This window comes from Somniosus microcephalus, chromosome 34 (genome assembly GCF_052327205.1).
Source record: "Somniosus microcephalus isolate GS21.2 chromosome 34, FLI_Smic_1.0, whole genome shotgun sequence".
Taxonomy (NCBI): Eukaryota; Metazoa; Chordata; class Chondrichthyes; order Squaliformes; family Somniosidae; genus Somniosus; species Somniosus microcephalus.
The window spans coordinates 4,101,013-4,122,545 of NC_141020.1; the positions used below are offsets into that span (position 1 = coordinate 4,101,013).

At 50.7% G+C, this 21,533-nt stretch overlaps 1 protein-coding gene across 1 annotated transcript in view; it reads left to right on the forward strand.

The window, feature by feature from the left end:
- The window catches only part of LOC147096657 (pleckstrin homology domain-containing family G member 1-like), a 170,983-nt gene that overhangs the window by 27,386 nt on the left and 122,064 nt on the right, over positions 1 to 21,533 (forward strand). Inside the window, exon 2 of the mRNA XM_085973212.1 lies at positions 12,177 to 12,251. Coding sequence (XP_085829338.1) covers positions 12,203 to 12,251 — 49 coding nt within the window. The 5' untranslated portion in view covers positions 12,177 to 12,202. The remainder of the gene's footprint in view (positions 1 to 12,176; positions 12,252 to 21,533) is intronic.

Below are 21,533 nucleotides of genomic sequence, written 5' to 3' on the forward strand. Positions count from 1 at the left end.
CCGGCTTCAGGTTGGGGGGCCTCGTTAGAATAAGTTGGCAAGCCGCCCAGCTCTCATCGAGGGCTAGTGGGCAGCTCATCGACCCTGGGGGGCGCGGATTTAAGGGTGAACGTCCCCTTGACCCTGAGCAATCCGGATGACATTGGTGGCTTTGAGTCAATGGGGGTAATTTTGACTTTGGCCGATAGTGTAAAATGGACCGTATCAGATGCATTGTTCCCGATTTCCGTTCCGATTCAATGGGAAGCCGGCATTCGATTGGCCGTCTCTAGTTGGCCGTGTTGCTCAATGAGCCGGAGGTGAAAGGTTGGGGGGGGAGGGGGAGGGTCCATTGGATTTTTTGGGGGTGTGGCAGGGGTCAGGGGGAGTTTCCTGCTGCTCTGGCCCCAGTGTTCCAGGCCGTTTTCTAAAGGGGTTTCCAACAACTTGACCCGCGGCCTTCTGACTCGGAGGCCAGAGCGAGCGCTGCCCACCCAGCCCCGGCCGACACCCACAATAGAGAACGTCCTTTGATGTATTTAGAAATTTCTGGAACGCCCACTCCAGCTACAGAGGTTGATCCACAGCTGGAACCAGTTGCTAGGAGACGAGACTCATTGGCGAAGCAGTTGGATGCTGACTGGGGGAGATGGTCAGCTGGGTTTTCTGGAAGGCTGAAGTCAACTGGGTCGATTGGGCCTCTCTTTGGCTGAGCTGGTCTTGTGAAAACTGGACAATCTGGTCCCAAACTGGACTTGCGGTAACCCTACGTGTGTCTTTAGCTTAATTCTTAAAAATTTGTTTATGGTTTGTGGGCGTCGCTGGCAAGGCCAGCATTTATTGCCCATCCCTAGTTACCCCTTGAGAAGGTGGTGGTGAGCCGCCTTCTTGAACCGCTGCAGTCCGTGTGGTGAAGGCGCTCCCACAGTGCTGTTAGGGAGGGAGTTCCAGGATTTTGACCCAGCGACGATGAAGGAACGGTCGATATATTTCCAAGTCAGGATGGTGTGTGACTTAGAGAGGAACTTGGAGGTGGTGGTGTTCCCATGCGCCTGCTGCCCTTGTCCTTCTAGGTGGAAGAGGTCGCAGGTTTGGGAGGTGCTGCCGAAGAAGCCTTGGCGAGTTGCTGCAGTGCATCTTGTAGATGGTACACACTGCAGCCATGGTGCGCCGGTGGTGGAGGGAGTGAATGTTTAAGGTGGTGGATGGGGTGCCAATCAAGCGGGCTGCTTTGTCCTGGATGGTGTCGAGCTTCTTGAGTGTTGTTGGAGCTGCACTCATCCAGGCAAGTGGAGAGTATTCCATCACACTCCTGCCTTGTAGATGGTGGAAAGGCTTTCACGCTGGTGGAGTTCCTCAGGGCAGTGTCCTAGACCCAACCACCTTCAGCTGCTTCATCAATGATCTTCCCTCCAACAAAAGGTCAGAAATGGGGATGTTCGCTGATGACTGCACAGTGTTCAGTGCCATTCACAACTCCTCAGATAATGAAGCAGTCCATGCCCGCATGCAACAAGACCCGGACAACGTTCAGGCTTGGGCTGATAAGTGGCAGGTAACATTCGCGCCACAGAAGTGCCAGGCAATGACTATCTCCAACAAGCGAGAGTCTAACCACCTCCCCTTGACATTCAACGTCATTACCATCACCGAATCCCCACCATCAACATCCTGGGGGTCACCATTGACCAGAAACTTAACTGGACCAGCCACATAAATACTGTGGCAACAAGAGCAGGTCAGAGGCTGGGTATTCTGCAGCGAGTGTCTCACCTCCTGACTCCCCAAAGCCACAATCGTGAAGTTCTGGCTTAAGTGTTGGTGTGTCTAGATGGTCTTGCGTGTGTTGAAGGACCTTAGAGACTGTACCCGATAGTTCCTGGATAATATTGTGGAAATATCGCTTTTAGAAAATAAAATGAATATAAATCACATTTTATAAACTATGAAGAGAAGCATACCCTAAAAACTATCGAGTCCCTCAGCCCCGAAACTGGCAAAGGCTCTGTGTTGGCTTCAAAAAGCTTAAGTGCCCAAGAGATGAGTTTGGTCCTTAGCCTCTGAAGACTAAATGCTGAGGAAAAACTGGGGAAAATTGGGCTGTCAGTGTGGACGTGAGCGAAAGTGGACCTGATTCAGCCTGAATGATGAGGCAAAGGAAATCCAGATCACTGGTGCGAATGTGGAACTCGCTACCACAGGGAGTGGTTGAGGTGAATAGCAGAGATTCGTTGATTCCAGGGATGAAGACGTTGTCTTATGAGGAAAGGTTGAGCAGGTTGGGCCTATACTCACTGGAGTTTAGAAGAATGAGAGGTGATCTTATTGAAACATATAAGATTTTGAGGGGGTTTGACAGGGTGGATGCTGAGAGGATGTTTCCCCTCGTGGGGGAATCTAGAACTAGGGGGCATAGTTTCAGGATATGGGGTCACCCATTTAAGACAGAGATGAGGAGGAATTTCTTCTCTGAGGGTCGTGAATCTTTGGAATTCTCTACCCCAGAGAGCTGTGGAGGCGGAGTCAGTGAACATATTCAAGGTTGAGATAGAATTCCAAAGATTCACAACCCTCTGAGTGAAGAAATTCCTCCTCATCTCAGTCTTAAATGGCCGACCCCTTATCCTGAGACTGTGCCCCCTAGTTCTAGAATCTCCAGCCAGGGGAAACAACCTCTGGACTTTCTGAATAAAAAAATACCCCTTGTTTCACATTAATCCGCAGTTGCCAACCCATCTTGGGTGGGGCATGTGGGGAGGGACGGGGGCACTGGGTGATGCCCTCAGTAAAGGAGACCATTCAATCTGAATTCATTTCGAGAGACATTCCTAGCGAATCAGAGTTGCCATCTGGACCTTCTCCTGAGAGACACTGATAGCTGCAGATATTCAGGGAATTTCCAGGCAGGCCAAGTACTGAGAACAATAAGAAAATTTTCTTTGCGGAAACTCCGCTCACAATCTTCTGGGAAAGATGAGTGTTGGACTGACAACTGTGGATTAACGTGAAACAAGGGGTATTTTTTTCCCAAACAATTTTTGTTTGGCTTTTTTTCTTCTTCCTCCCTCCCACCTGGCAGCTGTCCTTCATTCTGCCAGCGCAATTCACACCCCATCTAGAGCCATCCTTTGTTCCTTAACCTGTCCCATTACCACCTCCTCTCGCCTTGAATATCTCTTAATGTCTCATAGAAACATAGAAGATAGGAGCAGGAGTAGGCCATTCGGCCCCTCGGGCCTGCTCCGCCATTCAATAGGATCATGGCTGATCTGAATCTAGACTCACGTCCACTTCCCTGCCCTCTCCCCGTAACCCCTAATTCCCTTATCTGCTAGGAAAATGTCTATCTCCATTTTAACTTTATTTAATGTTGCAGCTTCCACAGCTCTCTGGGGTAGCAAATTCCATAGATTTACTACCCTCTGAGTGAAGAAGTTTCTCCTCATCTCAGTTTTGAAAGGGCAGCCCACTAATCTTCGCTGCACTCCCTCTATGGCAAGAACATCCTTCCTCTTAATCTCTCCTGCTTTCTACCCTATCTCTGACCTTCCCTTCTGTTCTTTCATCCCCTCCCCCTTTTCCCAGCCCCTAAACTTGCTTTCCATTGCCTGCTTTTTTCCAGTTCTGACGAAGGTCTTCGACCCGAAACGTTAACTCTGTTTCTCTCTCCACCGATGCTGCCTGGCCTGCTGAGTTTTTCCAGCGTTTTCTGTTGTTATTTCGGATTTCCAGCATCCGCAGTATTTTGCTATCGTATTTTTTTCCCTGTTAGTTTAATGTGGACATTTTTTTTCTGAATGAATGCTGGAAGTAGATAGTTATGGATTTAAAGCTGGCACCAGCGTGTGGGGTTTTTCTGTTTAAAGATCTCTCCGCCAATGCCTATTTAAGTAAATATTATTTTTATAAAATATATTCTTTTGAGGGCTGAACAAATTTCCTGCCCGAGTTGGCATTGTGTGCTGAACACTGGCCGTTCGCCTCAGGGACCTGTGTCCGAATCTGAGCCCAATAAAAGTGTCCTGGGTTTGCTGGCTGGAAGGAGGTTTTGGCCAGTCTCAGTCCTCTTCCGAATGGGCACAGGATCCAAACCACAAAACTGTCCCTAGTTTGGCAATCTCACTCAGAGAGGCCACATCACGGCCGGTGTGGGAAATGGTCGAATGTCGGGTTCAGGCAGTTATTCTGAGGTTGGGTCTGAGGAACGTCACGGGGGGCAGAGTAGGGAGAGCTTTCCTCCGTCTCTGGCTGTGCTCTACCTGGCGTAGGAAGACCTGCATTTCCCCAGCACTAACATCGCTCAGCTTCAGGAGCACTCAAAGAAACCCAATGAATTTTAAATATTTAAAAAATTTCTTATCCCCCGAGGGAGACCCAACATTTCCAAGTCCTGCTGGAGTTTTTTCTCTTTGACCCTCTCAAGCCCTACAACACTCCGAGATCCCTGTGCTCCTCCAATTCCAGTCTCTTGCGCATCCCCCGATTTCCATCTCTCCACCATTGGCGGCCGTGCCTTCAGCTGCCCGGGCCCCGAGCTCTGGAATTCCCTCCCTAAACCTCTCCGCCTCTCTCTCCTCCTTTAAGACGCTTCTTAAAACCGACCTCTTTGACCAAGCTTTTGGTCATGTGTCCTAATATCTCCTTCTTTGGCTCCTTCCTTCAGTGTCAAATTATTGCTCCTGTGAACCGTGGGATGTATAATTATGTTAAAGGCGCTATATAAATGCAAGTTGCTGTTCAGGTTGGTGCAGTCTTGTGTCAGAGCGTAGCTCTAGTCATTTGATTGGGTGCCTCAACTTCAGACCAACCTGAAAGTATTGGGCCTCAGAACGCCACAACCTGGATCCGCCCCCATGAAGACAGACTTCACAACTTCAGGACGTCCCAAAGCGCTTTACAGCCAATGAAGTGTAGTTACTGGTGTAACGTGGCAGCCAATTTGCGCACAGCAAGCTCCCATGAACAGCAACGAGACAAATGATCAGATCATCTGTTTTTAGTCGAGGGATTAGTATTGACCCCAGGAAGAACTCCCCTGTTCTTCTTCGAAATAGTGCCGTGGGATCATTTACGTCTACCGGAGAGAGCAGACGGGGTCTCGGTTTAACGTCTCATCGGAAAGACAGCATTTCTGACAGTGCAGCACTCCCTCAGTACTGCACTGGGAGTGTTAGCCTAGATTTTTGTGCTCAAGTCCCTGGAGTGGGACTTGAACCCACAACCTTCTGACTCAGAGGCGAGGGTGCTGCCCACTGAGCCACGGCTAATGGCTGCATTTTGTTGGGTAATCCTGTACAGGGATGGGACGCAGGTCTATGCCAGTGTTTAACCAGTTACTGTTCTGAGTTATTGGGCTTGTGACCGCTCTGTAAAAACGTTTTATTAACACTGATAAGGAAAATGGATATTAGTTTAATAAAGGGGAGGTCGTAACCCAATCGAGGTGCAGGAACAAACCTGTATATTTTCCAAGTTAAATAATAATGAAACAGATTGTTTGAGCTGTTCAATTTTAAGAGAAAACTGAAAGCGACTGTTACGTGGAATTCTCGCTATAACTCCGTCACTGGGAGCCATATAAAAGTTGGGAGTTGTTTTATGTCTGTGTTAATGAGTGAGTTGTAACTGATGATGTAATAGAAGTTCCTGCAACACGTTGAACATGTCCCAAGTGAGACTTGGCCGGGCTTTCGAAAGCAGCTGGCCTCTCAGGGCTGGTGTGTTTCATTCCGAGTCCTGCGTTAACCCACTCCGTACTCACCCAAGATTATTATCAGGAACTGCATTTCTATATAATGAGTAAATGCGAATGGTGTGTTGGACTCTGTCACTGTCTTGTCTCTGCGTCAGTTTTCTCTCTGTCTCCTTTCTCTATCTAAATGTGTCTCTTCTCCCTCTTTCTCCCGCCAGCTCTCTCTCTCTTTCTCTCTCCTCTCTCCCACCATCTTTCGCTATCTATCTTTTTCTCCCTCTTTCTCTCTCTTTCACTCTATCTCGCTCTATTTTTTCTCTCTCTATCTCTCTTTTTCTCTCTCATTCTCTCTTCTCTTTCTCTCTTTTTCTCTCTCTCTTTCTCTCTCTCTTTCTCTCATGCACTCTCTCTTTTTCGCTGTCTCCTTTCTCTCTTTCTCTCTCTCTATCTCTTTATCTCTTTCTCTTTCTTTCTCGCTCTCTTTCTCTCATGCACTCTCTCTCTTTCTCTGACTCCTTTCTCTCTTTCTTTCTCTCTATCTCTTTATCTCTTTCTTTCTCTCTTTCTCTCATGCTCTTTCTCTCTCTCTCTCTCTTCTCTCTCTCTCTTTCTCCCTCTTCACACCGCCCCCCCCACCCCGATCTGCCTCGTTCTCCATTGCCGCACACGAGGGCCTAGAAATTGAGTGGGGTTAGCGCCCATTTTGAGGCGCTAGAGGGCCTAGCGCCGCAAGTACAGCCGATTGAGAAATTCACTTGGGCGCTGCCATCGGCGTTAGCCGGTTGCGCTGCGCCGGCACCGATGACGTCATCGGTGTGCGCAGCATCCCGGTTGCCATGGCAACGCGCCCGAACGCCGAAATTGAGTTGCGGCCGCCTCGCCCGTGGCAGCCGCAACCAACTATTTTTCAAAAGTTCGCTACGGGTCTTAGCGCCGGCGCATTAAGGTCGCGCGGCGGCCGGCTGCTTTCCCGGCGGCTGCCTGCCCGCACCTCCCTCCCCGGACTCCTCCAACACCCCCCCGCGGCACAGATGCGTGTGGGCCGCGAGCCCGGCACTTCTCCGAGGTGCCGGGCTCATTTTTCTCCACAGATCAACGGCCAGCGGCCGGGTGCAGGCAGCTCCTCCTTAACGGAAGGAGGAGGCCTGCACTTCCCCAGCCTGCCGCACCGCATTGGGTGCCGCAGCGGCGGATTAGCGCCGCAATGCGGCAGTCAGCGCCCATTGCGAGGCGCTGACACCCTCCAGTAGCGCCGGCAGCCGTCTGGGCGCGGCGCTACTGAATTTTTGGCGCGCGCAGGGGGACTTAGCGCCGGCGCTAAATTTCCGGCGCTAAAGCCCTGGCGTGGCGCCAACTCAATTTCTAGGCCGAGGTCTCCACGAGAATCATTGACATCAGTTGGTCAATGAACCCAAATGAGGAGTTGGTCCCGTGGGTGACCTTTGACCTGCGGAGCGAGCTTGGAGCACCCAGTCCTGTTAACTGCAGACGTTCTTGGCCCAGACTCTCTGCTTGTGAAGAAGTGCCGGTTGAGCCAGAAACCACTGCACCAATCAGCAGAAAGGCTGGCAGCCGGGACAGGCCTGCGAGGGCCTCTTGATTTATTATTTATCCATTCCATTTTCTTCAATTCTTTTCTGACGGGTCATTCAGCTGTAGAGACAAGGTTTGTTTGTCGGATGCGAGGGTGTGCAGGAACATTCTGCTTTTTCTCAGCGCTCATAACATGAGGGTGTTGGCCAACTTGAAGATGTGACCCCACTGACCCACATTGGCTCCCGGTCCGGCAACGCCTCGATTTCAAAATTCTTATCCTTGTTTTCGAATCTGTCCATGGCCTCGCCCCTCCCTATTTCTGAAACCTCCACCAGCTCCACAGCCCTCCGAGATCTCGGCGCTCCTCCAATTCTGGCCTCTTGCGCATCCCCCAATTGTAATCGCTCCACCATTGGTGGCCGTGCCTTCAGCTGTCTGGGCCCTAAGCTCTGGAATTCCCTCCCTAAACCTTTAAGATGCTCCTTAAAAACCAAATGTGATTGCATTGGAGAGGGTGCAGAGGAGATTCACCAGGATGTTACCTGGGCTGGAGCGCTTCAGCTATGAGGAGAGACTGGACAGGCTGGGGTTGTTTTCCTTAGAGCAGGGAAGACTGAGGGGGGACCTGATTGAGGTGTACAAAATTATGAGGGGCATAGATAGGGTAGATAGAAAGGAACTTTACCCCTTAGTAGAGGGGTCAATAACCAGGAGGCATAGTTTCAAGGTAAGGGGCAGGAGGTTTAGAGGGGATTTGGGGGAAAACCTTTTCACCCAGAGGGTGGTTGGAATCTGGAACTCACTGCCTGAAAGGGTGGTAGAGGCAGGAACCCTCACAACATTCAAGAAGCATTTAGATGAGCACTTGAAACGCCATAGCATACAAGGCTACGGACCAAGTGCTGGAAAATGGGATTAGAATAGACAGGGTTTGATGGCCGGCGCGGACACGATGGGCCGAAGGGCCTCTTTCTGTGCTGTATAACTCTATGACTATGACTCCCTCTCTGACCAAGCTTTTGGTCACCTGTCCTAATATCTCCTTATGTGGCTCGGTGTCAAATTTTGTTTGATAATCGCTCCTGTGAAGAGCCCTGGGATGTTTTTAACCACGTAAATACAAGTTGTTGTTGAATAGCAGACCCTGTACGAGCTACACAGTAATTAATAAGCTAGCGAGAAAGTTCTGTTTTTCAAAACCTGCTCCAAGCTTGAGCACAACAATCCAGGCCGACACTCCCAGTGCAGTACTGAGGGAGCGCCGCACTGTCGGAGGGGCAGTACTGAGGGAGCGCCGCACTGTCGGAGGGGCAGTACTGAGGGAGCGCCGCACTGTCGGAGGGGCAGTACTGAGGGAGCGCTGCACTGTCGGAGGGGCAGTACTGAGGGAGCGCCGCACTGTCGGAGGGGCAGTACTGAGGGAGCGCCGCACTGTCGGAGGGGCAGTACTGAGGGAGCGCCGCACTGTCGGAGGGGCAGTACTGAGGGAGTGCCGCACTGTCGGAGGGGCAGTACTGAGGGAGCGCCGCACTGTCGGAGGGGCAGTACTGAGTGAGCGCCGCACTGTCGGAGGGGCAGTACTGAGGGAGCGCCGCACTGTCGGAGGTGCCGTCTTTCGGATGAGACGTTAAACCGAGGCCCCGTCTGCCCTCTCAGGTGGACGTAAAAGATCCCACGGCCACTATTTCGAAGAAGAGCAGTGGGGAGCACAGGGGCGACGGGTGAACAGGTTTTGGTGCGAGTTGCGATGCAGCCAACAGAGTGTTGGATGAGCTCAATGATGTGATGGTGCAAGGTGGGAGACCAGCCAGGAGAACGTTGGAATAGTCGTACATCCTGTACAATAGAAAAAATCCAAACTGGGGCTCGCTTTAGAAAAGAGAAGGCAGAGGGGTGACCTGAGAGAGGTCATTAAAATCATGCAGGGGTTCGATAGGGTAGACCAAGAGAAGATGGTTCCACTTGTGGAGGAGTTCAAAACTAGGGGCCATCAGTATAAGATATTTCATAGGATTACATTACATAGGATATACAATTCAATTTTATTTGCCATATGTAACCAGTACAAGTACAATTACAATGGAATGCTTACTCCCCGTAGGGACATGTCAGCTATTCTTACAGCGCCATGTTCAGAAAGTTAATACAATGGCTTCCAGTGGCCGTGGGAGCACGATGTTCCTCAGCCACTCCGTCCTCCTCGTCACCACGGCCTCCTCCTCACTGTTGCCGGCTCCACGTGTGGTGGCCTGCTTCTCCCGCTCACGACCCGACCTCTGACCACCATGCCCGGCTCCCCTCCTCCCAATCGGACTGCGAGCTTCCCGCCATGGAGCTGCCGGCCGACGTGCTGCAGCGGGTCGTCGTGGCTGCTGCTGCTCGTTGCGCTGCGCTGCCTCCGCCCGACTCGCCGAACACATCGTCGGGATGTGAATGCTCCGGTCACCGCGGCCTCCTCCTCACCGTCGCCGGCTCCACGGTCCGACGTCCCGGGGCCTGCTTCTCCCTCTTCCGGTTCGGCCTCTGGCCGCCATGCTCGGCTCCCCTCCTCCCAGTCAGAATGCCTTCCCGCCGAGGAGCTGCCGGCCGACGTGCTCCAGCGGGTCGTCGTGGCTGCTGCTGCTGCTCACCGCGCTGCGCTGCCTCTGCCCGACTCGCCAAACACTTTGCTCCGGTTGCGGGAGCGAGCGGCGAGAGCTGTCTGCCCGAAGCAGGGAGAGCGCGCTTAGCACCGGACCGTCTCGGCCGCCATATATGAGTGCTGTCCACAGAATGGCATACGGCACAGAAACAGGCCATTCGGCCCAACCAGTTTAAGCTCCACTCGATAGTCACTAATAAATCCAATCGGGAATTCAGGAGAAACTTCTTTCCCCAGAGAGTGGTGAGAATGTGGAACTCGCTCCCACAGGGAGTGGTTGAGGTGAATAGCAGAGATGGATTTAAGGGGAAGCTGGATAAACACATGATGGAGAAAGGAATCGAAGGATAGGGTGATGGGGTGAGATGAAGAGGGGGTGGGAGGAGACTGGTGTGGAGCATAAACACCAGCACGGACCAATTGAGCCAAATGGCCTGTTTCTGTGCTGTAGACTCGATGTAATATACACAGCACACAATTCATTACAAAATACACAGGATTTATTACTTTTTATAACATAAATAGGCATTATCCTGTGTGTGAAGCATTTCAGTCTAACACTCGACCCTGTAATCCTATATTTAATGAATCATTCTTTGAATTTATAATGTAATTGCAAAGAGTTATTTGATCGCTCGTTCGTCAAGTTTGATGACAAATTTATAAGCAAGTTGTTAAAAAGTAGAAACAAAGTTAGCTGCTTTCAATGACTTGGTTTCAATAAATCCTGGAAACTCGTTCTTAAACAAACTTATAGACAAACAAAATCGGTGTAATATGGGGTTCGAAATCACGCTTTATGATGTCAATGATGAATCTGTTGACCTGAAGTTACCCGCGTCCATTATTTTAATGAAAGTTTTCAGTTGCGAATGTTTTGCTCGATGGATTTAGTGTCTGTTATAATGTCACTGCCTCACCGTACATGACTGTGGGGCAATAAGTGACCGGGGCTGAATTGGGTCCCTTTACCCATTAGTCGAAGCCCAGCTCAGAATCTTGAGATCCGTCACTGAACATGGGCACACCTCATCAATGTAACTAACTCAGTGTCAACCTGGCTCCTATTGGGTTAGGACCAATCCCAAATTTATCTTTGACTAGCACTAAACCTAAGAACTTTTAAGAAACAGGAATGGAACAATAGGCCCAGCAAGCCCAAATCACTTTGATATAAAGAAAAGAACTTGCATTTCTATAGCGCCTTTCACAACCTCAGGACGTCCCAATGCGCTTCACAGCCAATGAAGTACTTTTGACGTGTGGTCACTGTTGTAATGTGGGAAACGCGGCAGCCAATCTGCGCACAGCAAGATCCCACAAACAGCAATGTGATAATGACCAGATCATCAGTTTTAGTGATGTTAGTTGAGGGATTAATATTGGCCCAGGACAATAAGAACATAAGAACATAAGAAGTAGGAGCAGGAGTAGGCCACACGGCCCCTCGGGCCTGCTCCGCCATTCAATAGGATCATGGCTGATCCAAATCTAGACTCACGTCCACTTCCCTGCCCTCTCCCCGTAACCCCTAATTCCCTTATCTGCTAGGAAACTGTCTATCTCCATTTTTACTTTATTGAATGTTGCAGCTTCCGCAGCTCTCTGGGGTAGCAAATTCCATAGATTTACTACCCGCTGAGTGAAGAAGTTTCTCCTCATCTCAGTTTTGAAAGGGCAGCCCCTTATTCTAAGATTATGCCCCCTAGTTCTAGTCTCACCCATCAGTGGAAACATCCTCACCGCATCCACCCGATCAAGCCCCCTCACAATCTTATATGTTTCGATAAGATCGCCTCTCATTCTTCTGAACTCCAATGAGTAGAGGCCCAACCTACTCAACCTTTCCTCATACGTCAACCCCCTCATCTCCGGAATCAACCGAGTGAACCTTCTCTGAACCGCCTCGAGAGCAAGTATATCTTTTCTTAAATATGGAAACCAAAACTGCACGCAGTATTCCAGGTGTGGCCTGAACTCCCCCCTGCTCTTCTTCGAAATAGTGGCCATGAGATCTTTTACGTCCACCTGAGAGGGCAGACGGGGCCTCAGTTTAACGTCTCATCTGAAAAACGGCACCTTTCAAAGTTGGTTCTTTCTTTGCATTTGTGGGTTTGGGGGTTAAGGACATCTTTTGGAGAGAGCAGAGGGAAACCTGCTCTGCCATGGACCAATGATAGGGGTAAAAGTCTTCATTCTCCAATCGCCAACCTCACTTAGTTCGAGTGAAAAATATATCCTCTCGTCTCCCCAGAAAATTCTAAATAAACAAATCTGCCGGTTGAATCATTTCTGATATTGTTGATAAAATGCCTTTTCTTCTTTCAGGTTCCCTCAGCTGTGACCAGCTCACCATGCCTGAAGGAGCACGGATAACCAGGGGAAAGCAAGCCAATAATCGAGGTCAGTCCCCCGCGCTGGTGCCAGCAATGGGTCCCATAGCGGAGACCCAGCTTGGTGCGGTTGGAAGCCCTCGCAGTGTTCAGTCAGAACAGTTGAGGGTTCAACCCAGGAGATGAGGGCACAAGGACACTCCCAGTGCAGTACTGAGGGAGTGGCGCACTGTCGGAGGGGCAGTACTGAGGGAGCGCTGCACTGTCGGAGGGGCAGTACTGAGGGAGCGCCGCACTGTCGGAGGGGCAGTACTGAGGGAGCGCTGCACTGTCGGAGGGGCAGTACTGAGGGAGCGCCGCACTGTCGGAGGGGCAGTACTGAGGGAGCGCCGCACTGTCGGAGGGGCAGTACTGAGGGAGTGCCGCACTGTCGGAGGGGCAGTACTGAGGGAGCGCTGCACTGTCGGAGGGGCAATACTGAGGGAGCGCTGCACTGTCAGAGGGGCAGTACTGAGGGAGCGCTGCACTGTTGGAGGGGCAATACTGAGGGAGCGCTGCACTGTCAGAGGGGCAGTACTGAGGGAGCGCTGCACTGTTGGAGGGGCAGTGCTGAGGGAGTGCTGCACTGTTGGAGGGGCAGTACTGAGGGAGCGCTGCACTGTCGGAGGGGCAGTACTGAGGGGGTGCTGCACTGTCGGAGGGGCAGTACTGAGGGAGTGCTGCACTGTCGGAGGGGCAGTACTGAGGGAACACCGCACTGTCGGAGGGGCAGTGCTGAGGGAGCGCCGCCCTGTCGGAGGGGCAGTGCTGAGGGAGCACCACACTGTCGGACGGGCAGTACTGAGGGAGCGCCGCACTGCCAGAAGAGCAGGGGAATTCTCCCCGGTGTCCTGGGGCCAATATTTATCCCTCAACCAACATCGCTAAAAACAGATTGTCTGGCCATTATCACATTGCTGCTTATGGGATCTTGCTGTGTGCAAATGGGCTGCCGTGTTTCCTAAATTACAACAGTGACTACACTTCAAAAAGTACTTCATTGGCTGTAAAGCGTTTTGGGATGTCCTGAGGTCGGAAAAGGCATTGCAGAAATGCAAGTCTTTCATTTGTTTCTTCAGTGCGACTGGATTTTAGGGACTCGAAGTGCATGTCACTGCCACATGTAGTCTATTCGTCCTCCTAGCCTTGTCCCCCGCCCGAGCCGGCCGTCTTTACAAGAAAGATTCCTTCACTATTATCTCTGACACCCTGGCTGAGCTGGAGAGGGTTTGGAATGAGCGGGTCAGGAAGTTCGCTGTGGAAAGATGGGTTTGGCTCTTGTATATTTTTTCTAAAAAAAAACGTGCCTTTTAAACCTTGGCCGTGGTCCCAGTTTTTAAATCTATTCAGGGACTCGGTGGGATGGGTTTTGCTGGAGTTCTTATGGAGCTTAGAGGAAGGAGCCAGGCTACTTTGGGACAAGATTAACAGCAACCACAACCACTTGCATTTATATAGCGCCTTTAACGTAGTAAAACGTCCCAAGGCGTTTCACAGGAGCGTTATAAGACGAAAAAATTTGACCCCGAGCCACGTAAGGATAAATTAGGGCAGGTGACCAAAAGCTTGGTCAAAGAGGTCGGTTTTAAGGAGCGTCTTAAAGGAGGAGAGAGAGGTAGCGAGGCGGAGCGGTTTAGGGAGGGAATTCCAGAGCTTAGGGCCCAGGCAACAGAAGGCACGGCCACCAATGGTTGAGCGATTATAATCAGGGATGCTCAAGAGGGCAGAATTAGAGGAGCGCAGATATCTCGGGGGGTTGTGGGGCTGAAGGAGATTACAGAGATAGGGAGGGGCGAGGCCATGGAGGGATTTCATAACAAGGATGTGAATTTTGAAATCGAGGCATTGCTTAACCGGGAGCCAATGTAGGTCAGCGAGCACAGGGGTGATGGGCGAACGGGACTGGGTGCGAGTTAGGACACGGGCAGCCGAGTTTTGGATGACCTCAAGTTTACGTAGGGTGGAGTGTGGGAGGCCAGCCAGGAGTGCGTTGGAATGGTCAAGTCTAGAGGTAACAAAGGCATGGATGAGGGTTCCAGCAGCGGATGAGCTGAGGCACCTCCCACCCCTCTTCATCTCACCCTATCAGCAAAACCTTCTATTAAGTTGAGGAGAAACCACTTCACACTCTTCTGAACCTCATTACATAGCATTTAGAGCACAGAAACCGGCCATTCGGCCCAACTGGTCCATGCAGTGTTTATGCTCCACACGAGCCTGCTAGGAACATAGGAACAGGAGGAGGCCATTCAGCCCCTCGAGCCTGTTCCGCCATTCGATGAGATCATGGCTGATCTGTAACCTAACTCCATATACCCTCCTTTGGCGCAGATCCCTTAATACCTTTGGTTAACAAAAATCTATCGATCTCAGATTTGAAATGAACAATTGGTCTAGCCTCAATGGCCATTTGCGGAAGAGAGTTCCAAACTTCTACCACCCTTTGTGTGTCGAAGTGTTTCTTAACTTCACTCCTGAAAGGTCTGGCTCTAATTTTTAGACTCTGTCCCCTAGTCCTAGACTCCCCAACCAGCGGAAATAGTTTCTCTCTCTCTACCCTCTCTGTTCCTCTTAACATCTTGAAAACTTCGATCAGATCACCCCTTAACCTCCCACCCCCCTCTTCATCTCACCCCATCAGCATAACTTCTATTCCTTTCTCCCTCCTGTGTTTATCCAGCTTCCCCTTAAATGCCTCTATACTATTCGCCTCAACCACTCCCTGTGGCAGCGAGTTCCACATTCTCACCACTCTCTGGGGAAAGGAGTTTCTCCTGAATTCCCTATTGGATTTATTAGTGACTGTCTTATATTTATGGCCGCGAGTTTTGATCTCCCTCACAAGTGGAAACATGGTTAAGCTTGTAACTGTTTCACTGACACCCTATAACTGTAAATTTGAACCATTTCAATATTTGATTACATTCCAGCCCTTAACTTACTCCCAAGTGCCCAATATCCTACATGTACTGCAGAACAAAGTGAGTGCGCCTCAGGCTGGCTCCGTGTATGTGAAGCACTTTGCAATGTTTCTGAAAGATGTGACAAGGTGCGATATAAATCATTTTGTTTAATTTGAAAAATGCAGAGTTCCTCAAGTTTGTTATGAAAATACCGATTGTTCAGGATGGGTGAACATTTTTAAAAATTCATTCATGGGATGTGGGCGTCGCTGGCAAGACCAGCATTTATTGCCCATCCCTATTTGCCCTTGAGAAGGTGGTGGCGAGCCGCCTTCTTGAACCGCTGCAGTCCGTGTGGTGAAAGTGCTCCCACAGTGCTGTTAGGGAGGGAGTTCCAGGATTTTGACCCAGCGACGATGAAGGATCGGCCGATATATTTCCAAGTCAGGATGGTGTGTGACTTGGAGGGGATCTTGGAGGTGGTGCTGTTCCCATGCACCTGCTGCCCTTGTCCTTCTAGGTGGAAGAAGTCGCGGGTTTGGGAGGTGCTGCCGAAGAAGCCTTGGCGAGTTGCTGCAGTGCATCTTGTAGATGGTACACACTGCAGACACGGTACGCCGGTGGTGGAGGGAGTGAATGTTTAAGGTGGTGGATGGGGGGCCAATCAAGTGGGCTGCTTTGTCCTGGAAGGTGTCGAGCTTCTTAGAGTGTTGTTGGAGCTGCACTCATCCAGGCAAGTGGAGAGTATTCCATCACACTCCTGACTTGTGCTTTGTAGATGGTGGAAAGGCTGTCAGGGAGGCTGGCAGGTTTCAGTGCTATATACTACTGGAGATCAAACTGGGTCCAAATGTATGTACGAGTCTGTGAGCTTTCAGCTGAAATTGGGACTGGACATGGGAGTGTTTTCAAAACTGATTTATTGAGATGCCTACAGAATAAAGCGTTGGGTTTGTACAGTGTGTAGCAGGGTAGGGAAGGTGTGTGAGGAACGAGAGAAAGAACTTGCCTTTCTATCGCGCCGTTCATGTCCCAAAGCGCTTTACAGCCAATGAAGTACTGTTTGAAGTGGAGTCACTGCTGTAATGTGGGAAATGCGGCAGTCAATTTGCCCACAGCAAGCTCCCACAAACAGCAGTGTGATAATGACCAGATAATCTGTTTTAGTGAGGTTGGTTGAGGGATAAACATTGGCCAGGACACCGGGGAGAACTCCCTGCTCTTCTTCAAAATAGTGTCACAGGATCTTCTACATTCACCTGAGAGAGCAGACGGGGCCTCAGTTTAACGTCTCATCCGAAAGACGACACCTCCAGCTAGATTTTGTGCTCAAGTCTTGGAGTGATGTTTGAACCCACGACGTTCGGACTTGCAGTGTCAGCCGTGGCTCAGTGGGCAGCACCCTTGCCTCTGAGTCAGAAAGTTGTGGGTTCAGAGCCCCACTCCAGGGACTTGAGCACAAAATCTAGGCTGACACTCCCAGTGCAGTACTGAGGGAGTGCGGCACTGTCGGAGGTGCCGTCTTTCAGATGCGACGTTAAACCGAGACCCCGTCTGCTCTCTCAGGTGGATGTAAAAGATCCCGTGGCACTATTGGAAGAAGAGCAGGGGGGGGGGGGAGTTCTCCCTGGTGTCCTGGGGTCAATATTTATCCCTCAACTAACATAACAAAAACCAATTATCTGGTCCTTATCACATTGCTGTTTGTGGGAGCTTGCTGTGCGCAAATTGTGGCTGCCACGTTTCCCACATTACAACAGCGACTGTACTTCATTGGCTCTAAAGTGCTTTGAGATGTCTGGTGGTCGTGAAAGGCGCTATAGAAATGCAAGTCTTTCTTTCTTAGAGGAGAGAGCCGTGCCCACTGAGCCCCAGCTGACACCTTGGATTAAAAGGGCCGTGAATACGGTCTTGCTTCCTGCGTGACAGTCTGGATACATTTGAAATGTCTGAATCTATCTGAATTTACTTTCCCTTCCCAGAGGGTTCAGGACTTTAGCCCCGGCTATGTGGCACGCTCCCTGCCGGATTGGCTGAGGTCTTTGTATCATTGCTGGTCTTGGCTATCACCGTACCATCTGGCCGTTGACGACTCTTTGATGCCATTCTGTTTGCCGAAATCCGATCAATATTTCAGGAGTGTTCCCCAAAATGGACCACTTTTGGTGAACTCGTGCAAGGGGTTCCCAGCCTTTCTGGGAAGGGGGACAAAGCCCCTTGCGCTACAACCAGTTAATGGACCATGTGTGATTTAGTAATGAAGGGTAAATGACCGGCAATTCGTGCTTCTTACTTTGAAACGTGAAGTATTGGGCCAGTTATCCAGTATTTTCCTGCAAGTCCGGAGCTTGTTGGATCTTGTTTATTAATCTTCATGATTCACATGAGAAATTTAATCTTGTCACAGGCTCTGTGAGTGTTGGCAGCTTTCGGAGCCGAACCCGGTGAGATTCAGAAAACAAAAATAAACTGCCAGATGTCAAAAAATGCAAGTCCCTCACCCCAAACCCACCCAATAACCCCAAACCCCACACCAAACCCACCCAATAACCCCAAACCCCACCCCAAACCCACCCAATAACCCCAAACCCCACACCAAACCCACCCAATAACCCCAAACCCCACCCCAAACCCACCCAATAACCCCAAACCCCACCCCAAACCCACCCAATAACCCCAAACCCCACACCAAACCCCAAACCCCACCCCATACCCCAAACCCCACCCATAACCCCAAACCCACCCCATAACCCCAAACCCACCCCATAACCCCAAACCCCACCCCAAACCCACCCAATAACCCCAAACCCCACCCATAACCCCAAACCCACCCCATAACCCCAAACCCCACCCCAAACCCACCCAATAACCCCAAACCCCACACCAAACCCACCCAATAACCCCAAACCCCACCCCAAACCCACCCAATAACCCCAAACCCCACACCAAACCCACCCAATAACCCCAAACCCCACCCCAAACCCACCCAATAACCCCAAACCCCACACCAAACCCCAAACCCCACCCCATACCCCAAACCCCACCCATAACCCCAAACCCACCCCATAACCCCAAACCCACCCCATAACCCCAAACCCCACCCCAAACCCACCCAATAACCCCAAACCCCACCCATAACCCCAAACCCACCCCATAACCCCAAACCCCACCCCAAACCCACCCAATAACCCCAAACCCCACCCCAAACCCACCCAATAACCCCAAACCCCACCCCATACCCCAAACCCCACCCATAACCCCAAACCCACCCCATAACCCCAAACCCACCCCATAACCCCAAACCCCACCCCAAACCCACCCAATAACCCCAAACCCCACACCATACCCTAAACCCCACCCAATAACCCCAAACCCCACCCATAACCCCAAACCCACCCCATAACCCCAAACCCACCCAAAACCCCATATGTGATAAATGACCAGATCATCTGTTTTAGTGATGTTGGTTGAGGGATAAATATTGCCCAGGACACCGGGGAGAACTCCCCTGCTCTTCTTTGAAATAGTGGCCATGGGATCTTTTACGTCCACCTGAGAGAGCAGACGGGGCCTCGGTTTAACGTCTCATCCGAAAGACGGCACTCCCTCAGTGCTGCCCCTCCGACAGTGCGGCACTCCCTCAGTGCTGCCCCTCTGACAGTGCGGCGCTCCCTCAGTGCTGCCCCTCTGACAGTGCGGCACTCCCTCAGTGCTGCCCCTCTGACAGTGCGGCGCTCCCTCAGTGCTGCCCCTCTGACAGTGCGGCACTCCCTCAGTGCTGCCCCTCTGACAGTGCGGCACTCCCTCAGTGCTGCCCCTCTGACAGTGCGGCGCTCCCTCGGCACTGCACTGGGAGTGTCAGCCTAGATTTATGTGCTCACGTCCCTGGAGCGGGACTCGAACCCACAACCTTCATGACTCGACTCGGAGGCGAGAGAGAGAGCTGCCCACTGAGCCACGGCTGACCCTATGCAGTGAAAGTCAAGCCAGCACCAAGACTCTGTCGGGAAGTCAGTTTGACGTTGACAGAGGTGTATTTGTTTGACCTTTCTGGCTGAAGGCTCGGAAGGCGCGAGGGCTTTTGGGACGAAAGCTGAGAGGGAAGGGGGCGCTGCGATCCTGTAAATACTCCCATGCTGGAGGACCTCCAGTCACAATAGGATCCTTCTGATGAAATCCTATCACAGTTTATTGGTTGCATGAAGCATTTAAATTCTTTCTAATAAATGTTGTGATTAACAGCAATTGACAGGGGTTAGCTGGTAACCAATAAAATGCAGGCTGGCGGATTCCACAAGCCTCGATGTTATTTTCTCAGTGATCCCGGCTTATTCCCAATGAAATCACGGTTCCAATCTGGCTTCAATTGCAAATGGAATGCGTTTCCTAACCAAAACACCAACTAACAGTAGATTCGAGCACGTTCAGAGACTGACATACCTTCAGATCCTGGGGGGAAGGGGGGGGCAAGACAGTTACCACGGTCACAGAGGACCCTTTCTCTTCAGTGCGGGGGAGGCCGGGTGAACTTTGAACCTCTTGCCGGCTATTTTTCTTGATGCTTGCCCCGGTCACCCAACAGGCCCCGCAGTTAAAAATCTGGCCTCTCCTTCCGCGGCCCCGCAGTCCTTGACGGAATGACAGAGTTGCAGAAAGAACTGTTTTTCTAACCCGGGCGGCCCTGTCAAAAAGAGCCTCCTGTTCAATCCAGAAAAAAAAATATATTCTTGACAGAAAGATCACACAGAATACTAAGAACATAAGAAATAGGAGCAGGAGTCGGCCATTCGGCCCCTCGAGCCTGCTCCGCCATTCAATAAAGATCATGGCTGACCTTCGACCTCAACTCCACTTTCCCGCCCTATCCCCATATCCCTCGATTCCCCGAGTGTCCATAAATCTTAAAAAAAGAAAACTTGCATTTCTCCAGCGCCATTCACGACCTCAGGACATCCCAAAGCTCTTCACAGCCAATGAAGCGCTTTGACGTGCAGATAGTTATAATGTAGAAGACGTGGCTCCACTTCAAAAGTACTTCATTGGCTGTAAAACGCTTTGGGGTGTCCTGAGGCTATGAAAGGTGCTATATAAATGCAAGTCATTTTTTTTAGATTTTTGGACACAGGGAATCACGGGCCTTGACGACTCAGCCTTCACAGCCCCCTGGGGTAGAGAATTCCAAAGATTCACCACCCTCTGAGATGTCATAGAAACATAGAAGATAGGAGCAGGAGTAGGCCATTCGGCCCCTCGAGCCTGTTCCGCCAGTCAATGAGATCATGGCTGATCATCCAAATTCAGTACCCTGTCCCTGCCTTCTCCCCATATCCCTTGATCCCTTTAGCCTTGAGAAATATATCTAACTCCTTCTTGAATATATTTAATGAATTGGCCTCAACCGCCTTGTGTGGTAGAGAATTCCACAGGTTCACCACTCTCTGGGTGAAGAAACAACACAAAAACAGGCCATTCGGCCCAACTGGTCTGTGCCCTGTGTTTATGCTCCACACCAGCCTCCTCCTCCCACCCCCTCTTCATCTCACCCCATCAGCATCATACGAACATACGCGCAATGACAGACAGGCGAAGACCCTCTGGCCCACCCAGCCTTGTCCCACACAATTGCGACACCTTGCGTAGCACAATATACTCTCTCCACCCCAAACCACGCGATCTCCTGGGAGAGGTGAAAAACCAGATTTAAAAAAAAACACCCAGGCCAATTTGGGGAAAAAACATCTGGGAAACTCCTCTCCCACCTGACATAAGAAAACTACTAGGCACTTGGTCTAAGCATTAATCAAAGCTTTAATCAACTGTTTTACAACATGGAGGTCTAGTTGTGTCCTTCACTAGTTCCTGTTAAGAATGTCCTGAGCAAGCTGGGCCCGTGTCCGAGTATTTATACTCTCCCTGGACAGCGCCACCAGCAGGCCGCTCAGTATTATTTCATAAGTCTTTCTTTCATGAATGACTGATTCATGTCACCACCTATCTCGCTGACCGAAACTAGTCCAGGAGGTCACTCTGGCCCTGCAGTACCGGCCTTCTGTCGAAGGTGATCTTCCCCCGCCAGCCAGAAACAGCTCCAGCTCTCGCTCGAAGGGACTCAGCGAATCCGCATCCTTTCGATGTCCTTCTGTTCCTTTCCCCCTCATGTGTTTTGGTGTACTGCTTATGCCACCTGCCCTCACGTGACCCACCTCAGCTTCAGAAGGCAGTAGAATAAATACTTCGAGACGAGCGGCCTAGGTTAGAAACTGCCAAACAGGTTTATTAAACAGTAACTGGAGAAATGAACAGGAGTAATGATGCACTGTACATATACAGCGGTTAACTGTCCCTTCTCAAAAGATGGAAAATAATAAACTGTACTAACGGCTGTGCTAAAAACCACATTGTAAGTAGGA